Source organism: Myotis myotis, unplaced genomic scaffold, assembly GCF_014108235.1.
Source record: "Myotis myotis isolate mMyoMyo1 unplaced genomic scaffold, mMyoMyo1.p scaffold_m19_p_15, whole genome shotgun sequence".
Taxonomy (NCBI): Eukaryota; Metazoa; Chordata; class Mammalia; order Chiroptera; family Vespertilionidae; genus Myotis; species Myotis myotis.
Genome location: NW_023416319.1, coordinates 3,848,099 through 3,871,915, shown reverse-complemented (window position 1 = coordinate 3,871,915; position 23,817 = coordinate 3,848,099). Strand labels below are relative to the sequence as shown.

At 46.7% G+C, this 23,817-nt stretch overlaps 1 protein-coding gene across 4 annotated transcripts; it reads right to left on the bottom strand.

Moving 5' to 3' along the window:
* Positions 1-816: 816 nt before the first annotated feature.
* On the bottom strand, positions 817-23,701 carry PPP2R2D (protein phosphatase 2 regulatory subunit Bdelta). 4 transcript variants are annotated; one of them, XM_036335703.1, is made up of 10 exons: positions 23,554-23,686; positions 23,368-23,460; positions 14,709-14,806; positions 13,484-13,649; positions 12,965-13,077; positions 9,629-9,806; positions 6,488-6,652; positions 4,942-5,111; positions 4,778-4,869; positions 817-1,677 (listed from the first exon to the last, which is right to left on the bottom strand). In XM_036335703.1, exons 1-10 carry the CDS (start codon positions 23,558-23,560, stop codon positions 1,290-1,292), a joined length of 1,470 nt encoding a protein of 489 aa, XP_036191596.1. In that variant the 5' UTR covers positions 23,561-23,686; the 3' UTR covers positions 817-1,289. The 4 variants fall into 4 exon arrangements, with proteins under 4 accessions (XP_036191596.1, XP_036191598.1, XP_036191595.1 ...); XM_036335705.1 differs by having other exon boundaries at positions 817-1,569; XM_036335702.1 differs by lacking the exon at positions 14,709-14,806 and having other exon boundaries at positions 23,554-23,701.
* Positions 23,702-23,817: the final 116 nt, after the last annotated feature.

Here is a 23,817-nt window from a genome sequence, read left to right as displayed (position 1 = left end):
GGTCAAAATAGTGGAAATATATCCAACCCTATTTTACTAGAACTGCTTTTTCTTAAGGAACAGGGATGAGTGATTCTTAACTCTGTTCCACATCTCAGATTAGTAAACCATATCACAACCAATATACAGCATTATTTTTCAAGTAAAATAAATGCACTTTTAGCTTCTCAATTTCTAACAACGTGAACTTAAGTGGCGTTATTAATTCAGGGTAATGAGTGACAGCATTTGTGCATCACTGTCATTAGCAATCAAGACATACCTGCTTACCTGTTTTCAGAGTGAGCGTGAGCCCTGCTCTTCCCCTCCTCCCCCAACACTGCCTTGGGCTCAGGAGCGAGTCAGAAGGCAGTGCAGCCCCAGCAGTTAGTATGGTTACAGCTCTGTGGCTTGTCTGGGAATGCTGGTGGCCTCATCTTGTAAGGTGTTTGACTTTGCTGGCTTATGCACACAGGGTGAGTGAGCTGTAACAGCATGGTCCCCTCCCTGCGTTTAACAAATTAAAAGCAAGCACACATTTTCAACTGCAATGAAGTTGACAGGCATGGAACCTGGTGCTCATCGCACTGCAGCAAGTCTGTTCAGTTCCTTGCAATCTGCTTCCTCAGCGGTGAGTTACGGTGTCTCGGATCTTACCTGCTGTGTCAGAGGGAGTCTTTCTACAGAAACAAGCGAAGTTAGCAAGCTTGGGGACAGGCATGCTCAGAACTTCACAGGTCCTGCCACCTGCCAATGAAGGACAAGGTTCCAAGTTGTTCTGAAGCATGATTTGTACAACCTCATCATCTGTGATCAAAGAAAAAGGCAATACTTGGATTTGGATTAAAAACACTTTGTATAGTGTGTTGCTTTTATTAGGTGGTTACACCAGAAGGTGTGATGGAAGATACAGGCATGTGGGAGGTCAAGCTGCCTGAGCATTTGGCCAGTGGCCCCCGGGCGATTGGTACAGTAGCACGAGAGCCCTCATCAGATGGCAAGAGGACGAGAGAGTGATACGGGACAGGTTTTCTGTTGGGTGTTCATTTTTTGGTCTATAAACTGCAAAGGACGGCTCAGATTTAAATAAATACATTTATTGTAATGGCCTTTATTGAGCTCTGTCCATCAGTCTGCACCAAGTTTTTCGCTTGTGCAGCGGCCCCCCACAGCCTCCCTGGCTGTGTGTATGCAGGCTCCAGTCTAGGAAGGGAACAGGGCGCGCACCCTGCGATCCATGGAGAGAACACCCCTTCCACAACAGAAACCACAGGCTTAGCTTTGCAGGATGAGATGCGTTCTCACACTTCCTAGTTGACTTTGTCCTGGAATATATACAGGTTATTGGTGGCAGCCACAGCAATAATGTTGTCGTTGGGGTGCCAAGCCGTGTGCAGGATCTTCTTATTGAAGTCCAGACTGTCTACACTGATCTCGTCCTTCTTCCTCTTCCCGCCTGGACACACTCTCCGAGGCTTCAAACTGGCTCGAGGCTTGCTGTTCTCTCTGGAAGCTTCCAGGGTCACGTCCCTCCTCGTGTTTCTGTCAAACATCCTGAAGAAGTTGTTGTAGGACCCTGTCATGATAGCACTGTTCAAACAGAAAGAGAAGCACGTGTAAGCCAGCAGGCACTTGACGCCCCGCCACAGCACTGAACCCAGCACAAGACAAGCCATGTGGTCACTGGTACTCCTGTAACTACATAACAGGACAATTCTTAGAAACAAGACATGAAAAGGAATCATGGTCAGGAGAGAAATGCAGTGAGAATTTCTTACTGAACTTCATATATATAAAACACTTTCATAAAGTCATGTCAGTAAAAACAAGTATTACAGAACAAAAATGTAATGGATTCATATTTTTTATTACATTAATACATTTTTAAAAACTGTAAAAAGAACCCTACTACATATCATCTGTCCTGGTGATAACAGTGTAATTTATTTCCAAGGCTTAACTTCTGTATTGTATCAGTGATTTGAAGTTGATATCCATGTTCATATTCAATAGACATTTGTCTGGCTTGGCACAGTAGCTTCATTCACAGTTGATAAAAGAATGTGTTTTTAATTAATTTCAAAAATATTTTTTACAAGAAGAGAAAGTCATTGGGAGGAGAGTGGGAGAAATTTAGAACCTCATTCATAATTAATTCCAGATGTTGCAATACTGTTTCTTCAGGACTAATTCTAATAGCTTTCAGTAAATCATCATTATAACACATTTTTATTACATTGGTTAAAACTTCCAGTCTTTTTCGAGAAAAATGGCGGAACAATAGTGACAGTTGCCATGACTTCAGCCCTGGCTTCAGAAGGTGTCCAGTTCTGGATGAGATGTGTTCAGACAACACCGCTGATTTCTCCCAGCGAGACACGACCAGAATCCTGGCCATTTCTGCAGTCTTCTTCCTCTAACACCCACATCCTCCTGTTTCCTCACTGCATGAGGAGCTATGATCTTTCAGTCACCCTGAGGGGGAAGCCTGGTACTTCATTTACCTGGTTCAAGGCTGATCCCAGCTGTAGGCAAATACTTGACTGTCTGATTAACCTTGTCTAGAACTTCACACCAGAATAAAAGATAAACTCAGGAGAAAAATTACTCCCAGCTAGCTGTACTTATTGCAACTGTGGGAACACTGCCAGATGTGGCATAAGTGGACTCCCAGCGGCGGCTGTCCGTTCTTTAGACAACCTAGAGCATGCGGCAGGGCTGCTCAGCTGCAAGGCCCAGGCCCTCCTCCCCTTCACCTCACCCTCAACAGAAGCTTCCATGCAAAAAGGCAGGGGAGTGATCGCAAGAATGAAAGAACAAGTAAACATTACTGGAAAGCTTTTGGAAGTTCCTGGGGACAGGCAATTTAAATGATTTTTTCATGCATTCAGATATACCAAAAAGCATAAATATACAAGAATATGTGTGTACCCACAAGCCACCCCTGACAGTTAAATCCTGCTGTGTCCCCTGCGGCACAAGCACTCAAGGTCAGGGTGCACCACACTGTACATGTCTATATTCTGAAGAGTTACATGTTCTTAGACAAACACTGTCCTGCAATCCTAAATATCACATGTCATCAAACCATGGGTATCCTTGCAGCTTGCTCTCTGTGCTCAGCGCCTTCCTGAGACCATCTGTGGGGCACACGTGGTTTTACTCCATGCAGCAACTTCCAACCACTGCACTCATTATTTCTAGAAGCTCTGACTGATTCTTGTCCATATCTCCTAGGCCACTTTTGTCTTGTGCCTGTTCAGGTTTTGTTCCTTTAACCTGTGTTTCTGGCATTCTTATTTTATATTCTGTAATGTCTGATTTCAATATCTGAATTCTCAGAGGCGAAGTTCTGTTGTCTCTACTGACTCCCGGTGGCATGGTAGTTTTCGCCGGTGAGCTCGCGTGAGCCCTGGGTGTACCTGCAGGGGCTCTCTGCCACGGGTGTGGGCACTCCTGCAAGTTCTCGGGGGGCTTGTCAAGATGTGGTTCTTGAGTGCTCTCCACTTGGCCCACTTCTAGGGTTGTATCTGCAGTGGTCCAAGTGCAGGCTTGTTTACCACTTGCTATAAAAAGCTCAGTGTGTGCTGTCTGTGACACAGCCCCCCTGCTTGCATGGCATCTGCCTGGGCCCCTCGTGTCACTCCTGTGGGACTGGGGGACCAAGGCCAACACGAAGCTCATGCTGCTTTGTTGTGCCATGAAGAAAGAACAAGTCCTGTCTCTGACCCAGGAATCTCACGACCTCAGCCAGCACCCATGAAACACTAAGCCTGACGGGTAAGTTGGGCACAAGCCCAGACTGGAAGCCAGTTTACTCCTGCAGACATGCAGAGCACCTCACCCTCAGCACAGATCATGCAGCCAGTGTAGATACAAACTCTCCATCGCTGTGACAGAGGGCAGGTTCGTGGTCACAAATCCCAGGATTTTTATTGAATTCTCCTGAGACCCCATCTGAATGCAGACAGATACCTTTTCCATAACCCACGAGGACCCCCGTTTCAATGCCCTGTCTGCGTGGGCCCATAGTGTGACTGTACCACCTCTGGGCTGTACAAGCTGAGGGGTCCTGGCTCCCTCATTTCTGGCCCTTGTGAGCTCAACTGTGCACGTGAAGAAATGTGTGGTGTCATACCCAGCGTTCCTACTGTTTGTGCTGAAGGGTTTTTCAGAATGCCCGCCAGTCCCTCACTGCCGGGAGCGCTACGTGACACAGTTCTACTAAAGATGATGCAAGATCATCTCCTGCCATCATCTGAGACAGAATTTTTTGATGATATTATTTAATTCTCAGCAATAGTATTATCATCTTTAAAGAATGCAAAAAATAAACTATCGATGTAACAGAATTGTCACATTATAAATTAAAGGAGGATTTCACCCTGGCCCCCTCTACTCTGTCCAAGTGTGACAACCAACAGCGCTGAGGGTTTTCTCCTGCTTCTCTCTGGAAGAGCAGGCCCTTCCCATACTTACTAGTAAATGACCTCCCCCTTCCTCCCCACTCATTTTGGAGACAGAAAATAAATTATCATTCACCAAGCATTCAAAAACCATCAACATGAACCTAGTACTGCGCTGTCTAAATATGGAAGGAATTATGAGCAAGGGGAGAAATTGGCTGAGACATCCTGCCTTCCCCACCTCAAGACTGTCACCAAACAGATGGCCTGGAAAGCCAAGTCCATCAGCATCCTCCACGCAGCTTGCCATCTGTCTCTGGAAGTCACCTGTTGGCCTGAGGAGACCCATGGGAGACGAGCCTGGGCAGCGGTCAGTCTTGATGCAGGCTTACCTGTCTGGACCGTTCCAGCAGCACTCAAATTTGTCGAAGATGCAGTCATTTTCGTACAGAGAACACAGCTTGCTTCGAAGGTACTCGTGGACCTTAATGAGATCACAGGATGGTTAGAAAGCGTCATGCGTGAGATGCGGTGTGTCCTCGCACAGAGGCCTCACCTGGTGGGTCTCGACGGGCCGGCTTTCCATGTTCAGATCCCAGACCTTCACCGACAGGTAGTCTCGGGTCATCATGTACCGACCACTATGGCTGAATTTCACATCAGAGATGGAGGAAATTATTTCTGAGAAGAAAGACCTACTGCTGGGATCTTCAGGTTCTTCAAAAACTGAAAAACACAGTATTTTCGACTTCTGTTTAGAAACTGGACAAATCATTTTGAAGTCCCAGCAGGACCTAGGCCCTCCCGGACACTTCAGAAGGCTACTGCTCAAGCTTCTGATCTCCAGGCACTTTCTGGTGTTCCACTTCTGTGCTTAAGACGTTTAGGCAGGCCTCTCAGTGCCAGAGAGTGACAAGGGGCAGCAACAGAAGCACGGGCCCCGATTCCACCCAGCTCCGGCCCAGCATGTCCATGCAGGAGGCCTCAACTGCTACCTGGAGAAGTTCCCCACGACATGCTGCCTTGTGTCCTGGTTAAGGCCCTGGGCTGACTGGAGGCTGTTACTGCACAGACAGCTGCGTGTCCTTGTGGCTCAGGCCCTAGCAGACATGTCCAGCCTTGCCCCATCCCTATAACTGGAAGTTAAGAAATGGCATCACATGAGAACGCAGGTGCCATGCTCAGGGTGGCTGAGAAAGTGCCCCCACGTCTGCTGAAGGTTTGCCGTTCCAGCAGCTCAGACATCCTGTTTTCCCCACCTCAAGACTGACCATACCTCCACATGGTCCAAGTTTCAATAACCACCTACTTCAAGGTTTGTTTTCACTACTCCATGGTCATGATCTACTGACAAAACTGGATCGCTACTTTCAGGAAGATCCTCATCTTCCTTGGCAAATCTTACTGTCTCCCAGTTCTGCTCTCTCGGCAGTGAGTCCATGGTCTTTCACCCGTGTCGTCGTGGAGGCTACGCCTGCACCTGAGCCCTGGGCACTGCCATGCTTTCGGCTCAGCCATCTTTGGGCAAGGAGGTCGGCATGTTCTTTCATTTTAAACTGCTTTACTTTTTTTTCGAACCTGTACGTTTGTTGGCGCTGTTTGGAACAGGATGGTTTTTACTGGGGCACACCTCAGGATCCTCCAGCAACGTCTCCATAACATACATCACATCCCCAAGACATGTAGGATGATTTTCTATAAAGTTGGGCCTATTCTTTATGGGTAAAAATAAAACGAACCCACAACTTTCTTTACCTAGGAGAGTCAAGGCTTGGGATTGAAGTGCTAGACTTTCCTGAGAGACTGGCTGCCAGTCCAACACAGCTAACAGCTGAGAAGGGTCACAGGGCAAATGCATCCTGGAGGCCCAACCCAGGTCCCTGTGACGATGCACCGAGACTGGGGGCAGAGCCAACCTACGGTGGCTCCAACACGAATGTCTCTGGGAAGCAGGACCTCTTGGCAATGGCCCATGACTGATGGAACCAAGGAGGCCACAAGTGGGCCCAAGCGTGGGGGCAGAAGAAAACCTTCAGCCTTTGCACACACTCCAGAGTCTGGACAGGATTTAAATGAGCTGTTTCCAACAGGCGGGCACTTACACTTAGAGTGTCGGTCGCATAGGGCCGAGGAGCGCATGTCACACAGCCGGATGGTCCCCTTGCTGCTGCTGTACACAAACACGTTGCACTGGTGTGGATGGAACTCTGCTGCGGTGATCACCTCCGTCAGCTCCTCCATGTTCGCGGGCTTAATGTCCACGATGTCTGGAAGCGCGGTTAAGGCAGAGCGCCTGGCGGTTTTAGTTAGTCCATGTCAAGCAAGGTTCTCCCCGCAGTGAGGTTTAAGAGATTAGCTGTGAGGGAGCCCTTCAGTAAGAGGATTCACACTGATGCATTAAGCAGACTAGTATAATGGGCCTGACAGGGTTGGACACACGGACACACATACACACACACACACACACACACACGCACTCTCTCTCTCTCTCTCACCAGTGCTGCTTTCCTCCTGTTGCTGCTTCAGATGTTTTATGAAGCCTTCATATAGATCACACAGATTTAATGACATAAATAAGAAAAGCAAGCAAGCACCCACCTGCACAAAAATCTCATGCTCTATCCATAAGTAACCACACACACACACACACATATACCACACACGGTATCTCCAAATTCCAAAAGATTCTGCTTTCCCAAGTATCTGACATTCAGAGCTTGTGCTAAACAGTCACCCAGGGTCACATAGTAGGTCGCCAAGTATAGCCATCACTGTAGTGAAAAAACAAAAACAAGAGCAGAAGCTGCCTCTCAGATGTGTCCTGCCACACTGAGAAAGCTGACACCTGGGTGACAGCATGGCAGTGACCCCAGGGGTGTGCCGGGAGGGGACCCAGGGAAGCTCCGGGCATGAGGCTGCGAATGCCAGAGAAGACTCCCAGCAGGCCCAGGGCAGCTGGAGTAAGAACCAGGGCCACAGATGAGAGCGCAAGGCCCAGCTCTCAGCTGGCCAGCTCAGAAGCAGGGAGCCCAAGGCACACTGAAGGGACAGTGGTCACCGGAGGAGCCCCAGGGCGGCTGTCAGAGTGCAGAAGGGGCAGGGACAGGCACTGGGCAGGCGGCTGAGCATCTGGAGAAGCACATTAGCCCCTATTTCTATCATGTGAGCAGATCAAAACTATGTTTACAGTGTTCATAGGGACAACTAAGTATAAGAAAGTATGTTTTATAATCTCTGTCACAGGAAAGGGTGTGTGAAGCATGATTATGGGACAACCATTGTTTAATAAGCAATGAAAGGTATGATTGTATAAACCTAGCTGATTTGGTTCAGTGGATAGAGTGTCGGCTTGCGGACTGAAGGGTCCTGAGTTCAATTCTAGTCAAGGGCACATGCCCCAGTTGCGGGCTCGATCCCCAGTAGGGGGCATGCAGGAGGCAGCCAATCAATGATTCTCTCTCATCATTGATGTTGTCCTTCCTCTCTGAAATCAATTAAAAAAAAAATATGTAAAAGATATGATTGTATAAACAAAGCCTTTGTGTATTAGAGTTCTCACAGATCATTAAGGGAAAACAGGAGCTTCCAACAGGAGAAAAAAATGACAAAGGACAGTAAAAAAATAAAAAAATGGATATTAAGTTAATAGAGATCTATGGCTCCAAAGACTGTTACATATAATACAGGAAAACGTGTATAATTAGTCCTGCAATTGTAAGTCTGTACTCCTACTGACATGGAAAGATGGTCATATGTTAAGAAAAAAAATGAGGTTAGGTGGGGTGAGGCAGAAGAGAACAAAGGGAGGAATAAATGGTGATGTAAGGAGACTTGCCTTGAGGTGATAAATACACAACCCACTATACAGATTATGTATTGTAGAACTATTTACCTAAAGCCTATATACTTTTATTAACCAATGTGAACCTAGTAAGTTCAAATAAAAAATAAACGAGGCTAATAGCCATTGCATCACTCTCTCTTAGTTTTTACAATAACCCCAAGAGGCACATTCTAGTCCCTCACCTTTACAGAGGAAGATGCCAAGGTCACTGAGCTGAACTTGGGCCTCCTGATCCTCCCGGGTGCTAGGAACTTTACTATCACTGTGTAGAGGACGAGCCTGGTGTTTTCAAAACACAAAAACTTGTGCACATGGGCGTAAAAAGCTTGGAAGGATATGCATCCAACTACTTACAATGGCATCTCTGGTGGGCTGGACTATGGGGGCAGAATCTTCCTTCCTCTCTATTGTTTCAATTCTATTCAGAAGAAGAATGATTAAAAATCTAAGGGTTTAGAGGAGAATAAAGAAAAAGCGGGGCATGAGCATAAATATAAGTATCAAAACTTGGGAAGTTTTGCCCAGTTGAAGAAAGAAGAGAACAGGGGAGCCAGGCACATTGCTCCTTCCCAAGTGGGGCGGGGCGCTCTGGGGCCGGCATCCCCTCACTGCGGCACCACAGAGGCCTCCGCACTGTCAGACAGCTTCATAAACTAAGTGACCTCATGAAAAAAACCACCAACTCAAGTCAAGGACAACAGCTCATAAAAATTAAGTGTGAAATGCTAGAATTTAAAGTCGTATACACTTCATTTCCTGAGATTTATGTGCGTAAAAGGCAGACAGGCACATGCCAAACCATGAGCCTCGGCACAGCAGTAGTCAAGACTGCTCTGGCTGGCTGGCCAGCCAACACTCCAAAATGTGGAAAAATGTGACTGAAGCTACTTGATTTCAGAGGGTCCTTATTTTCTGGGAAAATTAATAACTTTTAAAATGTGTGATCAGACAATAAATTTAGATTTTCATCCTAAAAATAATAGCATATATCACTTAAAAGATGAATTTTTTACTATTCCTTAAATTGCATGTCTTCCACGATCAGTCACCTCTGGGGTTGGGTACTTAAATATCATTCTAACCAAAGCCAGTATTTTCTATTAGCAAATTTAGTAACACCTCCCCTCCCCTCAAAAGCAACGCTGAACTTTCAAATACATACTACATAAAACTGCCTATGATTTAACCAGGAAGGCAATGGACTTGAGATCAGGCCCAGCAGAGGAAACTTTTCCCAAAGGTAGAAAACAGTTCCAATTCAAGGAACAGATCCTTTAAACCACAGAGAATTTACATCCCTGGCTGCCAGGCAGCAAAGACTGGAGGGGGGTATAGCGCTGAGAGCTCCCTATCAAAGAACAAGCCTAGGAAAGTGCGAGACCCGCCCGATGAAGGATACTAAAGCTTCTATCTGTGATCTCTAAATGCCACAGATTAATTCTCAGGTCATCTGCAGAAAGATACGTTTCATGATCACTGTTTACGGAAATGGAATTTATATGGTATGTGTGAGCATTTGCAAAAATTCGTCGTGGACTTGCTTCTACCATGAGGTCCATGGGTTTCAATATTGGGACCTAAAATTGGAAGAAAACAGGAATTCAAAACAAGACCACAGCAGCATATAATCAGAACACACAGCAGATAACAAAAGAGATGAATCTCCATTCACAGTTCAGTGACAGCTTTGTACTATAACACCCTAAATAGCAAGTGACAGGGCTATGGAAATAGGCTACAATATGGGAGGTTGTCTATTTCAAGCTGCTCCTCCTGGCTGCCACTACCAAGGCTGACACCTTGTGGAAGAAAAAATTAAACTAGCACCTGAACAAACTGCCTTCAGGACTCTGATGCCTAATGATGTGGCTTCACTGTCCTGCCTGTCCCTGTGGCTATGGGAGGCTCAGCTGGACCCTCCCTTCCCACCACTAGTGCCTGCTGCTCCACACACACAGCACAGCAGTGGCGGGGTGCAGGGCTGGAGGAGCGCACAGGAGGGACCCGGGAGCTGCTGTTTCTCAGTCGCACTGGCTGCTGCACTTGTGCTCCTGGGGCCGCTCAGCTACATGGCAGGGGCATTTTCTGGTGTATACATTATACTTCAATAAAAGGTTTTAAAACGGGGGCACAGAAACCCTATCTCTTCCAGGGAAGGGGGGACCTACACCGAAATGGAAACAGCAGAGAGGTGTTCGCCAGGCGAAGGAAAAGAGGAAGGGCCACAGCCTGAAGGAGGGGCTCAGTCGTGGGTGACAGCGTCCACATGTGATAGAAAGAAAAAAGGACCAACATCACTGACATCTAGCAGAAAAGGAGCTTTATAATCCAAACAAAAATTAGTGATAGTATTTTTTGTTATTTTTGTAATTTAAAACCAAAAGGTAGTGCCTTAAAGGACAAGAAGGGAAATCTCTCATTTTAGTCTTCTCTGGCCAAAATTCTTTGGGAAATGTGCACAAAGAGACTTCTCTCACTTTTTTTTTTAATTGATTTTTTTAGAGAGAGGGATAGAAACATCAATAAGAGAGACCCATCATTGACTGGCTGCCTCCTGCATACCCCCCACAAGGGATCGAGCCTGCAACCCAGGCATGTGCCCTGACTAGGAATCAAACCGGTCATCTCTTGGTTCCTAGTTCGACTCAACCACTGAGCCACACTGACCGGGCGACTTCCCTCACTTTAAACCAGTTAAATGCTGACCACACACCTGCTTTCTCTAGAATGGGACATGTTAGCCCTATGTGGTTTGGGACAGGCCTGGCATACCCCTCCAATACATACATGTCTCATGTCTAGTAACCAAAACACAGGACAACTGAATACTTATAATAGAAGACACCTTCCTCTAATTAATGAGGCCTATTTTCTAACACTAAAATAATTTAAGAGGAAAAGAAAATTTAGGAAAACCAATAGTTCTCACTCTTACCCAGTTAAGTTTAGATAACTTAAAAATCCATGTGAACCTCTAGAGGCAGTTAGGGTGCACACACAGACCTGAATTCACAGGTGCGTCAATGTAGTTCCCCAGCCTGTGACCCCGTACCCCACCCTGCGATAAAGAAGAGTAGTTTATACAGAAACTGCTTTTCTCATATGCTTCACCAGCCACCAAATCCACCAGTTTTATTCAGGCCAAGCACATAAAAGCAGCCTTGAATAAAACCAAGATTGATCCTAATAAGACCTATAGCTTTTCCAAAACAGGCATGTGGGTGTCACATGTAGCAGCAGGCATGGTCAGAAGGAGCTTGGGTACTGAGAAAGGGAGGTATGCTCAGGTGGGCGGCAGTGCTGGGGACAGGTTGGGGCAGGAGAAGTGCACCCCACGTGGTCCCATCCTGCTCCTCTCTATTACACTTGACAGTTGAAGTGAGCAGCTCACAACAGTGACTGTACCTTAGTGTCACTGTCACAAACAGGGACCATCTACACTATCATGAACCACGGATCCAAAAGCAGAAGCACGGGCGTCAGAAATCACCAGCTGGATCACATCCTGGTTCAAATTAGGGTTCTGTAAACTCAATTTCAGCACATTACCCAGCTTTCCTGGTCTCAAACCCCCAGAAACAGGGCAACACTATCGACCTAAGAGGCCTTACGGTGACTGGCCCATCCTGCATGTCTCCTTGGCAAAACATCCCAGTTTTCCTAACTGCTGTGGCACTGCCTTTGCTGCTGGGCTGGGGCTCCGTCCTGTGCACCTATCACCCCAGCACCCCGCCTGCACCCAGTGCAGGAAAGCAGAGGAATGGCATTACACAGACAAGCACATGGCCCAGCGTCACTACAGTGGGCCAAGTGGAGGAGTCCTGCAGCAGTGTCCCTCTCTGCAGAGCCTCTGCTACAGTCTGAACGTGTGCATACCAACCTTCGCCTGATAAACAAGTAAACACATTTAGAAACACGAGGCCGCTTTGTGTCGGGACCCTCTGCACCACCATGGGTGCCCATCTTCCTGCGCCGTCCTGTGCACAGTGGTACTCCCTGGTGTCATATGAGGCATGCCTGGCCATGACTCACGTGTTTACCTCCTTCACGTTTTGTCACATTTAAGATACTATCCATGGCATGCACCTCCCCCTCTCCCTCTCAGGACAATTACAAGACACTGAGATTTTAAGTTTTACTCAATCTCATAGATGTTAAAAATGTGAAAAAACTTAGGTATCAGAACTGATGAAATACAGCCATTTCATTCTATACCCAGCGCACCAAAAAGCGAGTGGAGAATTCAACAATTAAAAAAGTAACGATGCTCATGGACTGACAGGCAAGGATTCCGAAGCGTTAGACCTGCCTCAGTTAACTCAGAGAAAATCCAACTAAAACCACCATAAATGCATCTTGGTGGCCTGTAGCTCATCTTTCAATCTGCAACCTGTGCTATGTCACCTTGGGAGGTGTTCTCAATTCCTCCTGGTCGTCAACCCGCTATGTGCTAATCTGAACCTGTACAGTGAAAGGCAGTGGATACATTTAGAAAGGCTGCTGTTGTGGAATTAAATCGGAGTCTGTTCTTCAGTATTACTGCATTTTCTGAAGCTAACGTGTGACTTTTGCTCTTGTGAAATATGAGAAATCCCATTTCTAACATGCATACATACAATGACTCTATTATATAAATAACTTTCTGAATCACTAAGGCAGATAATAGCTGACTTAGGCATTATTATTGATCAATTTATGAAAAATACTGATAGTTTAAAGAAAACGGAATGTATACCCGCAGTGCTGTAATTCTAAATGGGTCTCGAAGTCGTCCATCTTCATCTTTCAAGTTATAACCTTCTGCTCTTTTATCCCGTTCACTTATTTTCCATAATTTAATAGTTTTATCTGAAAATAAAAACCTCATTTTCCATATTAAAAGAAAAAACCATACTATCATGCACCACTGTTAGTTGGGTATTATACTAGAGAAGTGTGTATTTCCAATTATGGGTGGACACTCGTTTCTTACATAAGTAACGGTGTCAGAGCTGAAAATGGGGAGGGTACCACTGGCGCTTGGTCCACATGTGGAGCGTTTTCTTTTCCTTTTCTAAGGATGTGGTACTGGGAGAGTGTGTGTTTGCATTATTTGAATTTTCAACCTATCACTTGTTTCCTAGCTAATAATTACCCTCCCCACAAAGTTTAAAGCAGAAATAACTTCTATAATGGGTAAAAGACAAAACAAAAACAACCTACATATAGAAAATGAAATCCTAAATCAAATAGCCATTAAAAACAAAAGTCTTACCGTTTGTAGAGAGTAGAAAATGAGCAGCATTCTGTTGTGGTAACCACCTAATTTTATTAATTTTTTCCTCAATTTCTAGACTTTTCAAATAGTCAAATTCTGGTTCATGACTTTGAAAGGTACTGTAAACATTATATTCTCCCCTAGAATGAGGGTGGCTTTTATTCTGCAAGGAAATACAAAGCTGTTTTCATGAACAAGCACAGTGTAGGGGAAATGTCAGCATTACCAATTTGAACATCAAATGACCACACACATTTTTAAAAGTAAAACAAACAAAAAAACACCTGAGCCCCCCAAAATGTACAATAGATGACAGTCAAAATTAACCACCTTAGTAAAACAACAAGAAAGATGACCCCCAGTCCTTCTATTCTCCCTACTCTACCAGGAGCCAGGGCCACACCATAGATGCCCCTTGGTGCCCCTGCCTGGTGATATGTACTACGGTACAGACCTCCATTGAAGAGAACAAGGGCTCATTAGTCTCTATACTAAAGTTTTACCACAAAAACTTATAGAGGCTAGACTGGAATCTGGAGATGTAAAAGTAACTGCCCACTGATCTACCAGGAAACAGGAAGGCAAGGGAGCCTAGTCACGGTTTTCTCAGGGAAAAGGAAGACAGGCACTCTGCAGAGAGACCCCAGGCCGGGCTAGCACACCTGCATGGGGATCATTACGTTTGATCCTTTCTCGGTGCTCTCGGAGACTCTGATAAGCCCCCAGAACTCAGGGGGTGGGCAAGGCTGGGCTCCTTCCCATTCCCTCTCTCGCACAACTGAAAACAAGGTTTTTTTCTCCCTGGCTCCCCAGAAAGGGACAGGACCTACAACCAGTGCTCATAAGTGAGACTCACTTGTGGGCCCCTCCCAGGTCTGTGTTCTGAAGATACCTTCCCTTCCTGCACTGACAATGCAGCCCTCAGGGGGTGAGGAGGCAGAGAGAACAAATGCCCCCCCTCCCCTCCCCCCAAGCAGGTCTCCTTAGCAGTAAGTACCCTGTACAGCCAGACCACAGGCTGGGGCTTGTGAAGTGATTTCACGGACAGCCCCTTGAATGAATTACAGAAGGCATGGGGACTTGACCAGGGATCAACGGCTGGATGGCAGTGAGCTGAAACACAACTCCCGGAGATAATTTTGGTAAGACGATTCTGCATGATTAAAGTGATATCAGAAGGGTTGACTGATTTCATCCGGTTTGTGGACTGTAAGTTACTGACCTCTTGTTCCCGCTGAAAAATAACAACTCTGCCTCCCTTGTCTCCTGTTGCAAGAAGATCTCCAGAGTAATTAAATTCAACAGTTGAGATAATGTCAGCTGTCAATAAAATACAGAGGCAGTTTACCAGATTACAATTGTGGGAGAAATCACAATGAGTATAAAAAAAATCAACAAAAAAGGTCAAAAGACAGATAAACATATATAAAACTTTCTCCCTGGATAAAGCCAAATTTTCCTAAGAAACTTTTAATTACCAACCAGCCACTACTCGGTTCTGGAACCAGAGCCAACAGCACATATGAAGTTAAGGTTTTGCCCAAGGGATAGAATACCTAGTCCCTGGTGCACCAGGATTTATCTAGACTGGGTTGTCTTATATAAGCATGTACGGTAGAAATTTAGAAAATTAATATTGAAAAGAAAAAAAACTGGTTCAAAGAGACTGTTGCCTAATATATAATGCCTGCCTAACACTAACTTTTAAAATATATCTGATTGTTACATAATATTAACAGAAACGTCGTAAATTTTATGCAGTAACTTTTGTTGGTTTCTGTACGAAATGACATTATGGACAGTACAGGTTCTATTCCCTTGTCTGGATGAAGTCATTACTACTGACAATGATGACCCATTACCTAGTGAGACTATGTTGGTCAAAACTGAGACTTCTGATACTATCAACACAAAGACCCTGGACATCAGCTCCCCAGGGGCAAAGCCAAGTTTTACCAAGAGAACAAGGCCAAGTGCTGGAAGAAACATCCCCAATAGACTCTGGAGGAAATTGCTTTCTCTGCAGTTCCTGCTTAAGTGCTGACTGAACCACGATCAAGGTGTGGGTATGGTCTCCCAAAGGGCCACAATAGCTGGTTCTATGACCACAATGAGATTCAACCATCTCAAATGCCTCAGAAAATCTCATCTCTCTGGCTGCTCTGAGAAAGGGCCATTTTACTTCAAACTGTTCCTGCTGCTGGCCACCACCACCAAGGGCATATCCACCAGTGCCAGTGACTGCTTGGGCTGCAGGACTACTGAAGTTGGAGTGCTTAAAGACATACTGCTGAATGGCTGTCATACATGACATCTGCATCAGAAACAGACCCCAATGTTGAAACCACTTGAAGACTGCCCCTCCAAAGTGGCCACAATTTAATACAATTCTTAAAGGTATGCACAAATATTTTCATCAAAGAATTATAACAGATGATGTCTTATTGCATTGGCACTGTTTACTGACTTATAAAAACATACTGAGTTCTATTGCCTGGGATTTCGTTTTTCTTTAAAAAAAATCTTCAGTTAGACTTGGGAAAAGGACTAGGCTTCTTGTTTGAAGTGTCAATTTTTAAACTAAATTATTCAAAATAACCTAATTTGCTTAAATGAAACTGAAATATTCTGTACTGGACTAAAGGGGACTAAATTATTCTGTACTGGACTAAAAGAGACTACATCTATGCCATTTATACCCAGGAGGTGTATCATATAATTAATGGTATTCTAGCCTTGTCAGTGATTTTCAAACTTAATAAAAACGGACTAAATCTTTTATTTTTTAAATTGATTTTGAGAAAGTCCTAACCAGTTTGGCTCAGTGGATAGAGCGTTGGCCTGTGGACTAAAGGGTCCCAGGTTCGATTCTGGTCAAAGGCATGTGTACCTTGGTTGCCGGCACATCCCCAGTAGGGTGGTGTGCAGAGGCATCTGATCAATGTTTTTCTCATCGATGTTTCTAACTCTCTATCCCTCTCCCTTCCTCTCTGTAAAAAAACTCAGTAAAATATATTTTTTAAAAATTTGATTTTGAGAGAGAAACAGCCATGTGAGAGTGATCTATCCATCAACTGGCTGCCTCCTGTACGCCCCCTACCAGAGATGAGCCCCAAACTAGGCATATGCCCTGACTCGGAATCGAACCAGCAACCTTTGGGTGCACAGGCCAATGCCCAACCAACTGAACCACATCGGCTAGTCCTGGACTGAATCTTTTAAAAGAAATCTCCCATTACTGTCAGTGGTGAGAAATCATTTTCATTAAGCTACATAAAAATGTATAAACCTAAAATTAGAAATACTGTAGTTTAGAAGAGCTCTAAAATAAAAATAAATATTCAAACTAAATACTAAGAAAAAAAAACCCCAATAAAATTTAAATTACCAACATTAATTTAACCTATGAATACTTTACAAGACCAGAGTGACACTAAGTACGACACTGACTGAGGGCACCAAGCGAGGCTGTTTGAAACTACTGTGTACTGCGCGATGACTCAATTCTGTTTTCTGTCTGAGCGGCCAGGAGCCCCAAGCACAGCACAGCTGGCACCCCTGACCATGATCTGTGTGGCAATGGACCTGTTCGCACGGCAAGAGCAAGGCTCCTTTCTGATGTGCAAGCAGCGAGGGATGCCGGGCCGATGCAGAGCTTACTAGTGTCTACATCACCCTCACACCATGGATAATGCTCAGCAGCCCCTGAGCATCCACCGCAGATTCTGAGTCAGTGTGGTGGGCCACGGGCAGCTGCTCATCTCCTTTCCCTCCCAACCTCAGCAAGGGGCAGAAGGAAACTGAAGAGACCTCGGCCACAAGGCAACTACAGGAACCAGGGCCTCAACAAGGTCTCAACTAGGAGATGGCTGCAAGTCTGTGCAGAACTGCTGGCCCCCAAGCTTTCCCCATTCTGACAGGTGGGAGCACACAGCTACTCCCATTCTGTGTCCCAAATGCTGGCTGCCAGGAATGAATCATTCCCACCATCCCCAGGGTTCCTTTCGGAAATGATAAAGTCCGGGAGAGAAGGCATCAAGGGTCAAACACACTAGGTCCTTAAAGAAATGACCCACCACAGGGCAGCCCTCAGCTGAAAAGCCCACCTGCACACACAAGTGTCCAAAGCGGCTCCACCTGAAACATGAACCCACAGCTCAGGACTGGCAGACATGTAAGAGGAAATCCATAACAAAGAAGGAATTTGGAGGAAAGAGCAACAGTGCATCAAAAAAATGTCATGCGATGCCATTTTTATTTGAAAGAGCAGCTGACCAACTATGGTGGTTCAGACTTTGGTATTTGGCAGCATTATTTTTGAAAATTTCTCACTTCATGGAAAACAATGAAGTGAGCCTCTCACTTCATGGAAAGCAGTTAACTGACAGTGTTTATTGCCAACTAAAGGCATGGTGCACGACATTTGTGCGAGGGAACGGGGGGGGGGGCGCGGGCTCCCTCAGCCCGGCCTGTGCCCTCTCGCAGTCTAGGACCCCTCAGGGGATCTCCGCCTTCCAGCTTAGGCCGGCTTCCCCCTCCCCGCCCCCTGCAGGTGGACATCTCCCGAGGGGTCCTTAGTGCTGCTGCTGTGCTTAGTGCTGCTGCTGCGCTACCCAGCCAGAAGCCAGGCTCCTGCTCCTTAGCACTGCCTCGGAGGTGGGAGAGGCTCCTGCCACCACCGCTGCACTCGCCAGAGGTCAGCCCACCTTCTGGCTGAGCAGCGCTCCCCATGGGAGCACACTGACCACCAGGGGGCAGCTCCTGCACTGAGCGTCTGACCCTGGTGGTCAGTGTGTGTCATAGTGACTGGTTGTTCTGCTGTTTGGTCAATTTGCATATTAGGGTTTTATTATATAGGATAAAATCCAAACTTTCAATAGAAAATTAGAATTTTAGAAAACTTATATCAATTACTATTAATTTGACAGCCTCCACTGTAAGATTTTTCTGATGAGGTCAGTGGTGATATTAACAAGTGTGATTTTCTTTGAGCTTGTATAATGAAATGTATCATTTATATAACCTGAACAATTCAATGCATAAATATTTCCCAATGACCCAGGTGTGATGTTAGCAAACCACATGCATGAGTAAGAGATTTATTCAAAGTACAAGACAGAACTATGGATTTCGATGTAATGGAATAAAAAGTTTCAGGTTTCAAAGCCTAACTAAACTTGAGGAAAGCATCCCCCCCCTTCAGTTTCATTGTACTATTAAAGAATAGCTGCAACTATATGAGAAGGCTATTCCGTCACTCCTTCCTTTTCTAACTACGTGTAAGCTGAGGCCAAATTTTCTTCATATCCTATATAATAAAAGCCTAATATGCTAAGTGTCCAGTTGTCCATTCAACCAATCAAAGCTTAATATGCTAATGATATGCTAAGGCCGCTCAACTGCTTGCTATGATGTGCACTGACCACCAGGGGACAGATACTCTGACCGGTAGGTGAGCCTGCTGCTGGGGTCCAGCCAATCGGGACTGAGCAAGATGGGCCAGACATGCCCTGGAGCCCTCCTGCAGTCCCTCCCTGGCTGGCCAACCTCCCGCGTCCCTCTCCGGCCCCGACCATGCACCAGTGGGGTCCCTAGTCTGCACCCTCTCGCAATCCAGGACTTCTCGGGGGATGTCAGAGAGTGGGTTTTGGCCCAATCCCACAGGCCAGACCTAGGGACCCCACTGGTGCACAAATTAGTGCACCGGGCTCAAGTATTTCAGTAAGACCACTGCAACAGGTTAATTGCAGAAGCAGATCTGAAAATCCAGCTATCTTCGACTAAGCCTTATACTTACAGTTTGCAAAAAGTATATACCATTCTCCTCACTGAATCTGTTTTTCATTTAAAATGTCATGTTAACATGTAATAGGTTATTTTAAAGTGAAATACTGAAAATATTTTAAATTGTTCTGTTTTAACTTTAAATATAACAAATCTCGATACATATAACTCACAAGCACGAAAGCTCTCGCGTCCTCCTGGAACCAAAGGCTCCAAGAACCACTGGTTTAGCACAGGGCTGGCCAACTCAAGGGCACAATCTGACCCCCGCTGCTTTGTTAATAATGGTACTGGCCCACCATGACACCCATTCCTAAGTGGGTTCTTCCCTGCTTTCCTGTTACAAAAGCAGAGTTGAGCTTAGTAGTTGCAACAGAAACAGTGTGGTCTGCAAAGTAGAAAATATCTACGAGATGCCTTTACAAACAAGCCGGCAGACCTCTGATTTAGAGCGGGCCCACATTTCCAGCCTTTATTATTGCAGTAAGTTTCTAATTGGTACTTCTGCCTCCATTCTTACCCCAGAACCTCCATTCTCCAAAGGCCAGAGTGATCTTCCTAAAAAACAGTCAGTGTCACTCCTCTGCTTACCGTTGCAATCACTTCAAAGCACAATTCTAAGTCCTCAGCATGGTATTCAAGGCTTTCATTCATCACCCTTTGGACCCTGCCAACCACACTGGTTTCCCAGAAAGCACCACACTCTCTCCAATCTCCCTCCATCTGAAACATTCTTCTCCTTCCTCCCTCTTCCTACACACAGCCTCACTTCTCCCCTTCACTACCCATACAAGTCTCTGTACTGGGCACGTCTATCATGTTTTCTCGAAATGCCCTGCTCTCAGAATGACGCAATGACCCATCTGCTTCAGTCTGCCTAAGCCAGGGGTCCTCAAACTACGGCCCACGGGCCACATACAAATACAAATATTGTATTTGTTCCCGTTTTGTTTTTTTACTTCAAAATAAGATATGTGCAGTCTGCACATAGGAATTTGTTCATAGTTTTTTTTTAAACTATAGTCCGGCCCTCCAACGGTCTGAGGGACAGTGAACTGGCCCCCTGTTTAAAAAGTTTGAGGACCCCTGGCCTAAGCAGAGGACTTTGTGAGGCAGGAACTGGGTTTCTCTATTCCAACACCCAGCACCAGCAGCCCTTCAGGACACTGTTCTGACCTTTTATTATTATTTTTTTTAATATATTTTATTGATTTTTTTTACAGAGAGGAAGGGAGAGAGATAGAGAGTTAGAAACATCGATGAGAGAGAAACATCGATCAGCTGCCTCCAGCACATCTCCTACTGGGGATGTGCCCGCAACCCAGGTACATGCCCCTGACCGGAATCGAACCCGGGACCTTTCACTCCGCAGGCCGACGCTCTATCCACTGAGCCAAACCGGTTTTGGCGTGCTCTGACCTTTTAAAATGAACTCAGCTGGAAACTAGCCCCCAATACCCTTCATTTTCTTAAGTTGGCTCCTTGGAGAAACAATGAGTAAGTTATTCTCCTATGCAAGACACCAGCTTTTAACAGTTATCAGGTACTGTGCTGCCTGTTTGCTAGAGATTCCCTGCATTACCTGGAATCTTCCCAACAATCCTGCAACAGTCACAAGGAACAGTACCCATTTCACAGACCTGATAAATGGCAGGCATACACCAAACCCAGAACTTCCCATGAAAACAATCTCAGCCACTTCATCTCCCAGTGCAGGGGAAAGTGGATAGTTGAAGGTTACAGTGGAACTTCTCAAAGCAGAGCTCAGACCAGAACAAAACTTTCAAGAACAAAGGCCTTATGAGCCACAAATCTAAACAAATTTACTACTCAAGTCCCCGGTCCAAGCAACCAGGGTACACATCTCCTTAAAGGACCCACCTGCTGTTAGCACTTGGCGACATTTCTTCCTCAAGGATGTTTGGGTACAACCAGTTTCTTTTCTTTTCTTTTTTTTTTTTTTAAATATATATATTTATTGATTTTAGAGAGGAAGGGAGAAAGAGATAGAAACGTCAATGATGAAAAAGAGAATCACTGGTTGGCTGCCTCCTGCACGCCCCCTACTGGGGATCCAGCCGGCAACCGGATCATGTGCCCTTTTGCAGGAATCAAACCTGGGACCCTTGGGTCCGCAGGCCCATGCTCTGTCCATTGAGCCAAACCAGCTAGGGCTACAACCAGCTTCTTAACCATCTTTATTCTAATTGCTTAACAATCACTAGTTGCTAACAATTACATTTTCCTTATTACCGACTTCTATTGTAATAAAACAATTCAAATGAAACTATCACAACTACGATGAAGAGTTATAAATGTGTTAACCCTGATAGATTACTAAGGCTGAAGCATATGTGGACTAAGATAGAAAGCCTGAATACACACAATAAAAAACAAATAAACCAACAACGTGGGTAATGACTACAAAGCTTTTTATCACCAAAAAAGATAACCCGAAATACCAAGCTTTGAGATGCGTTCAACATTTTACTTCAAACTGCAAAAATTTCCAATCAGTTTAATTCAAAGAACAAAATATTTCTGCCAAGGGTTTTTAAAAGACAGCATATTTTCAAACTATAACATCACAGTACTAGTAAAACACGCCATTCGTTAGATTTAAAGTTTATTCAGCTTGTCAACAATGACTTCTTTAAGGAAAAAACAAAACAGAAATTAATAGAGGCATTGAGCCCTTCCACCTCTCTACCTCTCCAGCGGTTCTCAACCTGTGGGTCGCGACCCCTTTGACGGTGGAACGACCCTTTCCCAGGGGTCGCCTAAGACCATCCTGCATATCAGATATTTACATTACGGCCCTAACCGGTTTGGCTCAGTGGATAGAGCGTCGGCCTGCGGACTCAAGGGTCCCAGGTTCGCTCCGGTCAAGGGCATGTACCTTGGTTGCGGGCACATCCCCAGTGGGGAGTGTGCAGGAGGCAGCTGATCAATGTTTCTCACTCATCGATGTTTCTAGCTCTCTATCCCTCTCCCTCCCTCTCTGTAAAAAAATCAATAAAATATATTAAGAAAGTAAAAAGATAAAATCAGATACTTACATTACGATTCATAACAGTAGCAATATTACAGTTATGAAGTAGCAACGAAAATAATTTTATGGTTGGGTCACAACATGAGGAATTGTATTTCAAGGGCCAGAAGGTTGAGAACCACTGCGTCTAAACAAACAGGGTTTGCTTCGCTCCTGATAGAAATTTCGAGGAAGTTAAACTGTCACCCACTTGGCTCACGCAAAATGAACAAAAGTAACGTAGCCTAAGTGAACAGAAGAGAAACAGAACCCAACTGCTGCGGTTATATAAAATCACCTAGTTTCCACCTCAAACTCTATGCCTCTATCTTTAGACTTCTCGGAGCAGGGCTTCGCTTAATAACCCGCACCAAAGGTCTCCGGACCAGGAAGGTCACCGGCGGGGCCAAGGAGGAGGAGAGGGGACCAGACACCGGCCAGAAGGCTGTCCGTTTCTTGGGGCAAAAGAGCGGTCTTTTGTGTCAAGGCAGAAAGTGACCGTGTGGCTCTGATGAAACTCCCGCGTCTCTGCCCAGCGGCTGGGTGGGCAGCCCGGAGCCTGGTGCGCTGGCTCCTTCGGGGCTACGGTGCCGAAAAGAGCCGCCGGGTCCGAGCAAGGGCTTGGCAACGCGTCCCTGGACAGGCAGGAACTGACCACCAGATCCCGACCCGTCTTTAAAGGTGGACACCGCGGCCAACGGCGGCCCAGACCCCCGGCGGAACAGGCGGCCCGGGTCGAGGGCTGCGGCCGCCGTCCCGACCGGCCCAGCGCGGCCCGCACCCACTGCAGAGGAGCAGTCGCCCCCGTTTGGTTTCCCGAGCCCCCCGTTTCTGCAAAGACTTCCAGGTCCGAGTTGCCGGCGGCAGCCCGTGCGGTGGGGAGAGCCCGGAACCCGCGCGGAAGACCGAGTTGCGAGCAGGCGCCGTGACCTTGGGCTCCCCGCACAGCTCGCGGGCCGGCTGCAGTCTGCGGACCGGACCTCGGCGCGCACGCTCCCGGCGGGGTCTCGACACCAGGTCCCGAGGGCTGGTGCGGGGAGGGGCGCGGGGGAGGGCGAGGCCTTACCTTCCGCCACGTCCTCGTCGATGGCCCCCTTGACCTGCGAGAAACACCACTGCAAGTCGTTGCCGCTCGCGGGGCAGCCGCCGCCTCCGGCTCCTGCGGACACACCGGGCACGTCAGGCCGCGCGGCCCCGCCCGCGCCCCCCGCCACGCCACACGCCCCGCGACCCCGCCCGCGCGGGCCCTCACCTGCCATGGCCGTCCGGCCGGCGGGCGCGCGCGGGCGGGCGAGCGCCGAGGCGGCGGCGGACGAAGGAGGCGGCCGCCACGCAGCTGCCGCCCCAGCACCTCAGCCGGGCCGCCACCGCCGCCGCCGCCGCCGCCGCCGGGGAGGGATTTTTTTCCCCCCTTTTCAAAATGGCGCCCAATGTCCGTCGCCCAGGTCAATGACGTCATCCCCCTCCGCCTCCTCCGCGGGCGGGGGCGGGGCCGCCGGGAGCTCCCCCGCGCCGG